The 13285-nt window shown below is 49.8% G+C and overlaps 1 protein-coding gene across 1 annotated transcript in view; it reads left to right on the top strand.

Annotated features, from left to right (window-relative positions):
- Positions 1-1989: 1989 nt before the first annotated feature.
- The window catches only part of ZSWIM5 (zinc finger SWIM-type containing 5), a 97592-nt gene continuing 86296 nt past the window's right edge, over positions 1990-13285 (top strand). Inside the window, exon 1 of the mRNA XM_063165982.1 lies at positions 1990-2683. Coding sequence (XP_063022052.1) covers positions 2005-2683 — 679 coding nt within the window. The 5' untranslated portion in view covers positions 1990-2004. The remainder of the gene's footprint in view (positions 2684-13285) is intronic.

Raw genomic sequence — 13285 nt, 5'->3', positions numbered from 1 at the left:
ACTGGTGACAGAGGGACCAGACAAGCTGGGGTGCCACGTCCCAGCTCTCATGTGGCCTCACCCTCTGCCTGAGCAGCCCTGGCAGCTGCAGGGAGACACAGCAGAAATTCTGTGACACCAGAGCCCACAGCTTTCAGCATGGGAAAAATCTTGAGATGGCTGGGCTGTTCTCTGCCAGGAAGGTGTGCTCCACCTCGGGCCCGGAGGGTGCTTTGGGATGGCCCTGTGAGGTCCCTCTGTGCAGCCACAGAGGGGCAGAGGTGGACAAAGCCCTTCTTTGTTGCCCCAGGACCTGTCACCACAACAGTGAGCAGAGGCGATGGACAAAAATGCCGTGCTTCTGTGGCAAGTGCTTCCTGTTGCAGCAAACTCTTAAAGAGAGCAAAATGGCCTTCAGGGTTAAAGAAATGGGGATGTGATTCCTGGGGAAAATCTGTGCGTAAACAAATCTGTGTGCAGCTGCTGCCCCAGGCCGGTCCCTGCCACTGCTAGCGCTCATTACTTTGAACAAGACCAACAGCAGCAAGGAACACCTCAGCCTTCAAGGAAAACCTCTTCCTGACCTTCATCGATTAGCTTGTGGCTTACTCTCTAAAATGGAGATTTCTCATTGCAGTAGCTCTGCCTGCTCTCACCGCCTGCCTGAGACCTGATTCCTTCCCTCCGTGTCCTGCAGAGGAGACCTTGGGCTTGGAGGTATCTCGTGGCAGAGCAAAGGCGCATAATTATTTCCTGTTCCCTAATTGCATCGCCCTGTTATTCCAGGAAATGTACTCTTGCTCTGTCAGTAAGAATAAATAGGAGATCTCTGCAACAAGGGAGTAACCGGTAATGGTTCAGATGTGACTGAACTGCAGATAGGAAGGAATTGGTCTTGGATTCTCAAAGCACTGAGAATAATAGCAAGAAAACTGAACTCAGAGACCTGTGAGCTCTGCTCTTCCTCAGAGGTTTGTCACTTAAATTTAGACAGGACACAAAACCAGGAATGTATTTCTGGGGAAAATCTTGGAATGGTGTCCTGCTGGACACAGCAGCAAAGTGATGGCAGGGTGTAGAGGCCCAGAGAAGTGGACTTCAGTTGCCACAGCCCTCCCCCCATCAGCCCCACCCTGTGCTGGTCCCAGGGGAGCTGCCATCACCCTTGGCTGAAAGCAGAGGATGGTGAGGGGTCAGCTCCCTGGGTTTTGGGATGCCAACTCAGGCAGTATGTGCTGAATATATTCATATGTCCCTTTAATGTAATCCCACCTGAGAGCACAAGAGAGCTCCTGGAAGCCAGCAGTACCTGTTTTTCATCTCCTCCCCCAAAGACCGTGTGTACTAAAGGACCTGGCGGTTCCTGTGCCCGAGGACCCTGCCATGATGCGTGGGACGAGCATCTTCACTACAGGGCTTTAAAATAAAAAGCAAACCCTGATGTCCATGGAAGGGCAGGGTACTGCTGTCTGCTCTGCTACTCAATGTAAAACCGCAGGTGAATTACGGGTGAGGCTGAGTGTTGATTTGTTGTCAGACTGGACGCCGGAACCGGGCACGCAGCAGGAGCAGCGCCGATCCCACCGACACCCCGCGGGAGCGCTGCCCCCTCCATGGAGCGCCGCCGTGCCCCTTTGTCCCGCTGGCTCAGCGCAGGCTCCTGGCGCTCGGATGGCTGCGCCAGCCCCTCACCCACCAGCGCCGCGGGGACCCTCAGCCGCGGCTCCTTCCTCTCCGAGCACGGGGAACACAGCGTCCCTTGCGTGTCCCCCTCCCGCCCGGGGACACGGCCAGGAGGACACCGGGCGGTGCCCGGGGCCGTGCCCTCACCACCCATGCGGCAGCCGGGCAGGTGCCACAGGCGGCGGAGCCCCGACGGGCGGCGGGGGCGGGCGGGGGGCTGCGGAGCGTCCCGCCCCGGCGGGGCCGGCTCCCGGCCGGCGGGACCACCCCTCCCGGTCCCCGCCCTCTCCTCCTCCTCCTCGGCGTCTCTCCTCCCCTCGCCCGGCTCAGTCGGTCGCAGCCATGGCGGAGGGAGGAGAGGGAGAGGAGCTGCTCCGCCCGCCGCTGCCCGCCGGCGCCCCGGGCCCCAAGCGCTTGTGCTCCCGGGCCTGCCCGGCGGGGGGCACCGGGGCCGTGCACCCCCGTCCCGGAGCCGCGGGGGCCGGCTCGGCGGGGCCGGGCGCCGGGGCCAGCGGGGCCCCTCCGGCGCTGCCCGGCTGCTGCCCCGCGGCGGCGGCGGGACCGGCGGGGGCCGCGGGGCCGGCGGCGGCGGCGGCGGGGCAGGGGGGCGCCGGCGGGGGCGGCGGGACCGGCAGCCTGCTGCAGCCCGAGTCGCTGCTGGACGCGGCGGCCAAGCGGGTGGCGGGCAGCTGGGCCTTCGAGCGGGTGGAGGGCCGCTTCCAGCGCATCCCCGAGCCCGTCCAGCGCCGCATCGTCTACTGGAGCTTCCCCCGCAGCGAGCGGCAGATCTGCATGTACTCCAGCTTCCAGCCCGGCCGCGCCGCTGCCGCCGCCTCCCCCGCCAGCGCCGCCGCGGGGGGACCCTCGGCCGCCGCCGCCCCCGCCCCGGCCGGCGAGGAGAGCCCCGCCGCCGGGCCCCCGCCGCCCGCCGCCCCCGCCGCGCCGCAGGGCGAGGGGCTGCCCTTCCGCCGCGGCATCCGCCTGCTGGAAACCGGCGCGGTGGACAACGTGCTGCAAGTCGGTGAGTGCCGGGACGGGGCCCCCGGGGGCTCGTCTGTGTCCGTCCCCGTCCCCTCCTCCCCATACCCTCCTGCACTTAAGCCTTTTGTCTGGCGCGGTTGTGGTTTGACAGGAAAATCCTGCCCCGGGGGCAGGGACTGCCGTGCGCTCCTTCGGGAAGATGCCGGCTTGGGGTTTAAAGGGGGTGGGAGGGCGAGGGTGACCTCCCCCCGCCTCCTGGGGTGCGTCTGCCCGGGGGTCACCGGCAGCTGCCCGCAGCTTGGACGCCGTCCGTCCATCCGAGGGGGAAAATAAAGACCATCCCTCTTCGCCCCCCCTCTCCCCCCGCCAAGTGCCCGTCGGGGGGTTGTACGGAGGACACGCAGCCCTGCTGCCCTCCCCGACCCCTCAGCCGCTGTCCCTCTCCCGCCTGAGCACCCCCACCCGCGCTCCCACGGGGGTCCTGTCCTTTCCACCGGGAGACGGGCTTATAAACATAATGCATCTCTCCAGCAGCTCCGAGCGTTCTTCTTTGTCCTCTCCATCAGGGGCTTTCCCTGCTTGGAGCATCTCTACGGGTGGCATCAGCCCCCGCTTTCCTGTTCGCAGCCCCTGCAGGGCTCGTCCAGCGGGGCCGGCTCGGGGGGAGCGAGGGGAGCGGCGGGGGTGACAAGTTGGGTGGACCCGCGGGTGGCACCGGTGACCTGGCGTGATGCGCGTGTCGGGGACGGAGGCGCACGGCCTTCTCACGCTCGTTCGGTGTCGAAGGGGCCGTGGGAATGACGATGGGAATAATGGCATCGTGTTTTCTCTCCATGGGCAGGTGGCTTTTGTGTGCGCTGGCGGAGGGGGATTGCCGGAGAGGAAATGTTCCTCTTCCCCTGTCCTTCCAGCCCCTGTCCCCGTCTGAAATCCGCATATATTTAAAGAGAAACAAATTGGGGTGTTTTACATAGAATAAGCCGCTCCTCGTTGTTATTGGAAGGGATTGAAATGCGCGTTCCCATTAAAATGACATTAGGCGAGAATTTGTTTTGCAAATGCGAAATGTAAATTCATTTTGTGCCAGGGTATGGCGTGAATGAGTGAAGGGAGGGTGGTTTTTGTTGTAAGGAATGGGTAGTTCGCTCTGTTTATTTAAAGAGCCGTTCTTCCTTTTGGGGAAAAAAAAGCTGCTTAAAAAAATAATAAAAATCCCATTTGGTACAGTTTACATTCAGAAGAGCATTATCAAAACATTTTCCATTTGAGATGTGAGAATAGGAGGCAGCAGAAGAATTCTCCTCCCACCTCTGAGGACATGCAGTGAAAATTCCTGAAGCACAAAAGGTTTTTCTCTGAGGATATGATTATAGCCTTTTTTTTGGCGTGAATTAATATTTTGTAAGGGCTGCGTTAAGATGATTAATTATTCTGTTTAAAATACTGTGAAACTCAAAACGAAATTATTTTTTTAGAAGGAGAGGAGTAGCTCTTCAGGAACTTTAAAATTAGGGGGGAGGGAAGATAATAGCTTGCTGAGGGTGCTGTTTTAATGACCTGCCCACCAAGGTGTGGATGCAGTGAGCTGGTGTGGGAGTGGGGGACTGAGGTGATGGTTGCCTAAGCCCAGGACTGGTTCAGTACAAAGGAATTTTTTAAAATCAATTTTTAAATTTAATTTTAAATTTATTTGTCTTTGGAACATAGCTTTGATGAGCCTTTATCCAGTTCTGTGAAGGATGTGGGTGAACGCTGGGGTCAGGTGCATGCAGGACACGAAGCAGAGCAGTCCCATCCCAAAGCGATGTCCAGTGCTGGTATCCAGCATCCCATCTGCCCCATCTCCCTGCACTTCCTGCTGCTGCTCCGGGCGAGCCAGAGAAGGGAGAGGATGGTCCTGGCTCTGGTGTTCCATGTCCCCCCTGACAAGTCCAAACCGTCTCCCCAGCTCTGAAACCAGAGCTCGCGCTCATTGTCCTCGGAGCCGTCAGCTTTTTAGATGAAGCAGCACGTTCTGGAAGCGCTCGCTGCAGAGTCGGTGGGTGATTTATCTCCCGTTTCCACAGCCCGAAAGGGGCGCGCGGGATGCTCGCCATGGGAATTTGCCTTTGGAGCTGGCGGGGGGAAGATTTGGGTCTTGGCTGTGGTGTGGCTCTTCTTCACATGGCAGTGGGTGGGTGACGCGGGGTCAGACACCTCTGTTTTTGTCCCAGGAGCAGCCACGTCACAGCCTTGCAGCCCTGAGCTGGAGGAGGAAAATTTACATCAAACAAAAGACTGTGAAGGGCTGTGTGTTTATAGACGGGAGGCAAGGCTGAGATGTCCTCCGCCAACTTTCCACATCCATCCTGTGGATGCCTCTGGAAGGTGAGGTGGAAGAGCTCCAGCCACCAGAGACACAAACACTTTGTGGCTGTGTGTGTTTGCAATTAAGATAGGAACTTGGGAACCATTATGTCTTGGGAAAAAATAAAAACTCCAACCCTGGCTTCCTTGATGCTCTCCAGCAGTAAATCAAAACTACTGTTCCCCTCTAAGGATCCCTTTAACGGACACCACCGGCTCCCGGTGCCATGACCTGAGGTTTGCACAGTTGAGATTTTCTGTTAATAAAGATCAGATGTTTATACAGTTGTGTTTCTGACTCAGACCTGTGAAAAAAATAGGGACAGTACAGATGTGAAATTCCTTCTCTGTGTGGTTGGAAAAATCCTTTTAAAAAATTGACAGACAAAATCCAGGAGGAATGACCTTCTGGCAATGGAGGATAGTGTGGAGGGGTGAGGGTTGTGCTTATGGGCACAAAGTGCTTCAGGCTCTGGCTCCTTCGTGCTTATAAAGCTGGCAGGTCTGAAAAAAATATATGTGCCACATTATCAACCAATAATTCCTTCATGCTTAGTAAAACTTAAACGAGGCTTAAACCCTGATCTCACTGGAGTCATTAAATTGATTTTTTTTTTCCCCTGCTCAAAGAAAGATCTTGGATGTTGAACACAGGCATCTTTGTCTTCTTAAAAACTGCTTTATTATTATGTGTACAGATCCCGTCTTTGTGTGTGTGTGGTGTGTGGGTTTTTTTTCTTTTAATTTTTAGACAAATGACAAAAGCATGCAGGAAAGGAATGCAGAAATGCCAGGCTTAATATAAAGCATGCAACTGCACTGCATGCCGGGAATCCTAAAGGATACAAAACCTTTAACGACAGCAGTTAATTTTTAACAAGTTCACTTGCATAAATATTTATGAACAAAAGTTTTTACACTATTATCTCTTGGGTTTTTGGAGAGAGAAAAGACCTTTGGTGGATTTTGACAGTAAGCTGTGATCTGGCAGAACAAATTCATGTTTCTCGCCTGTGCTCCCCAGTATGGTATAATATGGTTTGCCCTCGAGTGGTCTCGGATGCTGATGGGTGGGCAAATGTCCCGGGTAGTTTTAGGGGGGAATTCTGCTTTTTCATTGGTTTTACAATGACTTAGGGAGAGGAAGCATCGAGCTTTGTGTTGCTCTTTGGATTGTAAGCAGCCGCTTAGGAACCTACACGGTATGTGCTCCTTACCCACAGATAAGCCTTTGTGCCCTGATGGGAAGGTATGCGGTCCAGCCATAAGTACATAGGCAGAATTTACTTTTGCTGTTAGAATAACAATGAAGCAGGGCTTTAAAATGCTCTGGCTTTGTAAACACTTGGAAGGAGCCTGTTTCTTTCAAACCTGCAATTAATTCTGGATATTTTATCTGATGCTTTGCAGGTCAGTCATGAGTACCTTCCCATGTTTCCTTGTCTGGTATCTATGCTGGTCATGTAGGTGCTGGCGTTTTTTTAACCTTGCTTCAACAGCCTTCTGACTGGGCAGAGGTTAAGCAAGACCTGATGCCTGTAAATGATATCTGTAAATGCATTTTAATTGGAGGAGTTCAGATTTGGAAGCTTTTTATTACACTTCAGTTTTCAGCTTGTGTTTGTCTGCTTGTAATGATGCCTGTTGAAATGTAGCTTCAGAGGTAAAAATACTGATGATTTCCAGTGTGGTTGAAACCACTTCTAGCTTTTTTTTTCCAAACTATTTTTAGGTTTTAAGCTTCTTTTTTTTCTTTTCCCCTAGAAATGCTCACTTTTAGGCAAGCGTTTGGTTTCCTGCCCCTGTGACATGGTACGGAGCAGAGTATAAATTTATATCCAGTGGTGTGTTGCTTTATAGAGCTGTTTATTTTGGGGAAAACACTTTGATGGGGCTCTCTAGGGCGAATTGTGGTTGCTTTTGTTTTGTGTAAAGATTGGTCTCCTCCTGGGTCTGGGTTTAAAGCTGTATCCGGCAGGAGCAGGTTTGGAAGGAACGCCATGGGATGTGAAAGGTTTTTTCAGGTTAAATCCTGGTGTCCTGTGTCTGAGTGCTGCTGAGGGAGTTTAATTTTTCTGTATCCTTATAGTTTTTGTGTGGGATGCTTGTTGTACAACATGTATCCAATTTGCTAATTAATTTTTACTTTGTTTTTCTTTATGGGTAGATTACTGGATCCTACCCTATGTATTAAAATACTTTAAACCACATGAAAGGACCTGGCGGAGGTTCATTAGCCCTATCATGATGGAAACTCTTGTACATTTTAAATATACATTAAGCTCTTTAGGTTTCTAATTATCTTTTTCTTAACATATATAATTACAACAAAGTATTATTAGGCGTTAGAACTTACAATCTGTTTATTGCTGCTCCCTCATAGGTGAGGTGTTTCTTGAGCCTGTTCTGGACTGTATTATAGAAACTGAAAAAGAAGATGATGAAAACCACCAGAGTTTCTTGCTGGTAGTGCAGGGAGAGCTGGGATGACAGCTGGAATTTTAACCTTTTATTTTAAGCAGATTTATTTATTGGCTTTTGAGTCTTTTTCAAAGAGTATAAACAGATCCTCTGAGGCTGGGATGTCTTTTGAACTAGGTGGTTAATTAAATGATACTAACTTGGAGGCCAGAGACCTGAAAAATAAAGCACAAGAAATAAAATATTTAGTGTTGGCTTTAAGAATAAATAGGTTTGAAACATTTTTCAGAGTATGAGTCCTAGTTTCTGACTTGAGCTGGCAGCAGGAGTTTGTTCTCAGCTCACCTGTGCTTTATAAAGCTTAGTCCTGAGCTTCCAAGTTGCGTGTCATTCACAGCAGATTTTCATTTTGCTCACATCTAGGGAGAATATTTTAGGAAATATTTAACTGTGCTAAAACTGCAATAACATAAACCACATGTGCCTGCTTGCTTTGTTTTTGAAGCTTTGTGTGAGGGAATGTGCTTTGCTGTTATTTGACGCTTGCTTTGATGTTAGATGTTTTATGATTAGTCCCTCAAACCTCAGATAGGACTTTTGGAAAACTTAAATGAGCTTGTCTGTCTGATAGCTCTGTAAAGTCACATTCAGCTGTGAATTGTCTTGTGGTGTGTCAGCTTTTAATTTTCTTTGAAAAGAAAAAAGTTAAAAAAAATAATCTTGGTAGTATTAGGATGGAAGAGTTTGAGGGCTTTCTTCTGGGGCTGGGGGGTTTCTCCCAGGGGTATGAGGCTTTGACTTTGTTCTTCTGGCCATTCTCTGAGGAGCCAAACTTGCGTGTAGCATCCTGGGTGAGGTGTTGGGGAAGGATCCTTTGCTTTTCAGGGCTTGTTTCTGCTGGTGGGGCAATGGAAGACACCTGGACAGGTGGGTACTGGGGTGGCCTCCTTTCTTTGCTCAGCAGGAGTCAGGTGATGGTTGAACCTGCTTCTCTGTCAATCTTTTCATTTGTGGCTGATCCCAGTGACTTCATTTTGCAAGTAGGTGGAGGTGTGGAATATCTTGGAGGTGTTAAAAATGAACTTGTAGTATGTCCTACTGTATGTTGGATGCTGTATTGAACAGGTTGTGTTATGGCATTGTCATAGTCCTGGTCTTCTGGGGATGAGAGGAGGGGAGGAAAGTGACTTCTCTGGGTAACTGGCTCCTGCCTCTGCTGAGCTTTCGCTTTCTCTGGCATCAGCATCAATAGAAATTGATCTGTTTTCCAATGAAAACAAAAACTGAAAGACACCAAACCTTGGCTGTGCTAATAAGTGCAATAGGACAAATCTAGCATCTGGAGCCAGGATGTGGGATGGCAGTGGAGAGCTCTCCCTGTCTGCCCCCAGAGCTGCCAAGGCCCTGGGGATGCTGTCTTCCACACTTAGGAGAGAAGTGCTGAGCCCATTTCATTTTTCACCTGTATTCATAAGGGATTGATATTTGGGCTTGACCCCCAAGTTCTTTTGTGCTTTTCCATGAGGAGTTGGGAAAGGTCCTGATAACATCTCACAGACAGGCACAGGTCCTTCGAAACCCCTTCTTGGGGCATGTGGGTAGGAAAGCATCTTCATGGTCTTAAAATAAAATGTCCCAGAAATAAAATGCATTTTTTCAAAGGCTTTTTTCTTTTATTTTAATCCTGATGTTTAAATATGAATAGATTCCACTTGATTGGTATGGTGGGTGTGTTTTATTAAATGCTGAGGATTCACCTGTGCAACAACCACCACATTTCTCTCAAAATGGATTTTCTAGCGCTGCGTTTTAAGAGCATTTGCTTTTTTGTCTCAAGCTTACGGCTTAGGATTTTGTGCAGGATTGGGGTTAGTCCTTGTAAAATGGTGCATTTAAAGTAATGCACAAATTAATAAAACCCTGGGCTTTACTTGTCGTTTTACTTGTCGCATTGTAGGTGCGTGTTGCCAGGGATTTTTCTTCTCTTCTCATTTTTTTTTTTTTTTCTCATTAAAAACAAAGGCATGAATGTGCTTAGGAAGCAGATCTGCTGGGATGCCGGCTTGGAAGGGTTGCATGCGGATATATTGGTGCAGCTTGTTGTCTGCAGTTGTCCTGCTGCTGTCTCTCCGGGTTAAAATGGGGCAGGGGGGTCTGTGTCCCCCTTGCCATGCCCTGCTTGTCGCTGATGCCTGTAATGAGCTGCCTGCACCTTCACCACCCAGCTCGTTTGACCGGGGCTGCTAATCATTATTGAGCTTTGCTCAGCAGGATGCAGCGTGGTATCTGCCTGGCTGCTGTCCTTGCACCTGGAGACGGTGCCAGTGTCCCCGCAGCTGCTGGAGCGGGGGGATTCCCCGTGGGAACGCCGGAGGCCTCGTGTCTGGGACCTTGGCAAGGTCAGGGCAGCCTGTGCCCCTGGTCTGGGTGCTGACCAGTGGCCCTGGCCTCTGTCCTTTGACTGATACCAGCATGTTAGTGACTGCTTTGGGACACCAGTCACTGTGTGGTGTTTAAAGGCTGGGGTGGCAGGAGGTATTTTGTGCTGTGCCTTGTGTGGTTGCCTTGATGAAGATGAGTGCTCTGTCAAAGGAGTGGTAAAGCAACAAATAGTTCCTGAGATAAGTAAAATTTCCATTAATGAACTACAATGGCTTTGGGTGCCAAATTAAAAGAAGTGTGTCTGGAGGATGAAAAATAAATGCATTTTCTGTCTCACTCGCTAATTCTCATCTCTTTTGATTTTCTTTATCATCAGAAAGACATTTTTAATTTTTTTTTAAAGCCAGTTGTGTTTATTTTGGTAACAGTTCATTGGCTGCTCTGTGTATAGAAGCTTTCTCTTGAAAGTACTGAAACTATATTAAAAGTGCTTTTGGCTGTCATCTTTTATTTTGCTTCTCCTTCGTTCTTTTCCCAAAGCTGGATCGTTGCTATATCAAATGCTCTGAAACTGTCTGGTAGCGTTTTCCCTGTGGTGCTCCGTATAAACTGGAAATAAAAAGGGAAGAAATTGCAGGATTTGGATTTCTGCAGCTTTTCCCCCTCTGTGTGTGTGTGCGTGTGTCCCATTGAAGTCTGAGCAGCTGTCCCCATCCGCACAGCCCGCTCGCTGATGGCATGCACAGATCTGTTTCTTGTGTTTAAAAGGAGAAATAATACCCCAGTGTTCAGAGAGGGGCTGGGGGGTGAGTGAGCACCCAGGCAGCAGCAGGTCTTTCCTCCTGCCTGCCCCTGCCTGCTTGGCCCAGTGACCAAGGGAGCTGGAGCCCCTGCTCTTGTCCTTGCAGCCTTGTGGCTTTGTATCCCAGCGAGGGGAGCATCCCGTGCTGTTGCTCATGGGCTGTCCTGCTGCAGCATCTCCACCCTGGGGTGGGCTCCTGCACCCTGCACCAGTGACCTGCAGAGGCCCCATGGTTTTTATTCTATTCTGAGGGTGTCGAAACATTTTGGCGCTGCTGCAGCCGCTCGCTACCGGCGTGCTTTGAAAAATGCCCAGCAAGTGTCAAGCATCTGTCTGCGAAGGGGGAGGAAATCCCCCCCCGTTATTATTTTCTCCCGATTGTCCTCGCTTGGTGTGGCTTTGGCTATTATGGGTTTGTAAAATAGAACTATATATGACCTTTTATCTTACAAGAAATAGGTTAAGCCATTTTTAAAGAAAGTGGTGGAGTCAGCAGTGCTGCTAAGGAGATGCTTTCGCATGGTTGATAGGCTGTGAAGCCGCTCAATGGACTTTGGTTTCAGAGACAATATCTGTTTAAATTAATCTTTGTCAGATACATGCCACTGCAGACAATTCAAATTCCATTTGCTTTCTGATCTCATAACAAAAAAGCACCTTACACTGGTTCTTTTATCGGAAAATTAACTTTTGTCTGTGTGTCCTGGAAACAGGGGTGGCATAAAATCTAGTTAAAAGGCTCTGTTATAGGAGGATTCTGTTTCTTTGTACAAGGCAGACTTTTTTTCCCCCTTCTTTCCCCTGTGTGCATTTAAAAAGAAGACGAGTGTTTGAGATAGATTAAGGAGAATGCCAGCAGATGGACCGATTCTGTTGTTGCTGCTGGCAACCATCTAAGCAGCCATTTTGAACAATGCTGATACCGGGGTACTGATAACACAAAGATGAGGATGGGATAAATATCCAGCTAGTCCCTTTCTCCTCGCCTGCTCCTCCTCCCTCCCTTTCACGCCGCTGCTGCAGCCCTGTTATTAGAGAACCCGATTGTTTCCAGAGAAATGCTTCATCCTCTTAGCTCAGCTGGTGGATGTCTAGCATTGCTTATCTCCTTGATTTTCGTCACGGTTGCTGGAGATGCTGGCAGATCAGCTTCTCCCAGGAGTGCCCACAACATTGGTCATGAGTGGAATGGGATGTACATTTGGGTGTTTTGCAGTAGCAATGCTGTTTTCCCTGCCCCGGTAAAACATGGGGTGGTTAGCCTTCCCTTGTAAGTGCAGACAGTTTCCTTCCATCCTTGTGCACATTTTATGTGCTGAATTACAAAGTGGGGGGCATGAGATTGAGATCTCCTTCATGCCAAAGCAATTAGCATGGGGCAATGATTGTGAATTGAGAGCATCCCCATTGCCTCGTCTCTCTGTCCCTTTCTCCCACTCGTGGCATTGTCTTGCTCTTGGGTATCTGGGTCATGTCCTTCTCCTGGACCTGCTGCTCTTGGAGTTTCTTAAGGTCAGTACCAGTATCTCTTTGGCCTGCTGGATTTTTGACACTGGAATTGGTGGCCTTCTATCTGTCTGGTTTCCCAGCTCCAAGGAAATAACCCTTTAACTAATGAAGAAAACCCAACCAAGCTTCATCTTTTTCCCAGCAAACAACAAAAAGGCTGGTTTGTGTTTTGCGGTTGGACCAGGATGAGCACAGGGCTGTTCGGGGGAACCTTTGCCCTGAGTTCAGTGTGATCCTGAATGTGGGATCTGGAGAGTAGTCAGGGGATGCTATGTAGCCTTTAAATGTTCCAGGAGCTTAAGGTGGGCAGCAATAAGCTGGTGTGTTCCTCTTGCCTTGCACAAGTCTTTAGATCATGGGCTGAAACTTTCATCCAGCACCTCTTAGAACTTTGAGTGAGGCAGTGCTCTAACTGCAGCTTTTGGTCCAGTTAAAACTTCTTTGGAGTTAAAAACTGTGTGGATAAGTCTCAAATCTGTATAGAATAGAATCATGGAACATATATCTAATTATACACAGTAGATGGAACTTTACTGTAAAGCAGCAGATGTAAGGATTAAAAAAAGGAGCTGGGCAAGCATTTTATGGTTTTCCGTTTTAATTTGTCCCTTGTGTCTGGTATGTTTGAAGCAAAAGTTACTTCTTTTTTTTTTTTTTTCCTGTTGGGAAGTATCTTTTCTGTATTGAGCCTCCCCTCTTTTAAGCCTGTATTATTTCATCTGTAAGATGTGGACTTGTCATCTTTAAGGTACTTGCTAAAACAAGGAGCATCTGCCCTGAAAGTAGAAAAATCAGGCTGTAAATTCCACTTGGAAATGTTGTCATGGTGTGTTGGGAAGTTGTTGAGGTCAGCTGAGTTCTCTGAAGACTTGGACTGAGAAGCTGAGGGTCTCACTAGGCTGTCTTTGAGGTTAGCTGGCATCACTGACAGATGCTTTTAGTGCACTCAGAAGGCTCCAGTCCCTGTGTCCCCAGTCACCTCCTTTTGTGGCTTCTGCCCTGTTGCTTCACCTTGATTGGCCTCCTGTTGCATTAGGAGATGACTTCTGCAGACTGGAAAGTGAGTGAGGGAAGAAGTGCCTGTTTTAAGCAGATACCTTCTAGGAAAGGTGATGGGTGGGGCAATGGAGTGTGCCCTTCTGCCCCTTTGGCTCATGATGAGGTCAGACCTTAAAAGCTCTG

Source organism: Melospiza melodia, chromosome 11 (genome assembly GCF_035770615.1).
Source record: "Melospiza melodia melodia isolate bMelMel2 chromosome 11, bMelMel2.pri, whole genome shotgun sequence".
Taxonomy (NCBI): domain Eukaryota; kingdom Metazoa; phylum Chordata; class Aves; order Passeriformes; family Passerellidae; genus Melospiza; species Melospiza melodia.
The sequence above is the reverse complement of the archived record's forward strand: the minus strand, read 5'-3'. Positions and strand labels throughout refer to the sequence as shown.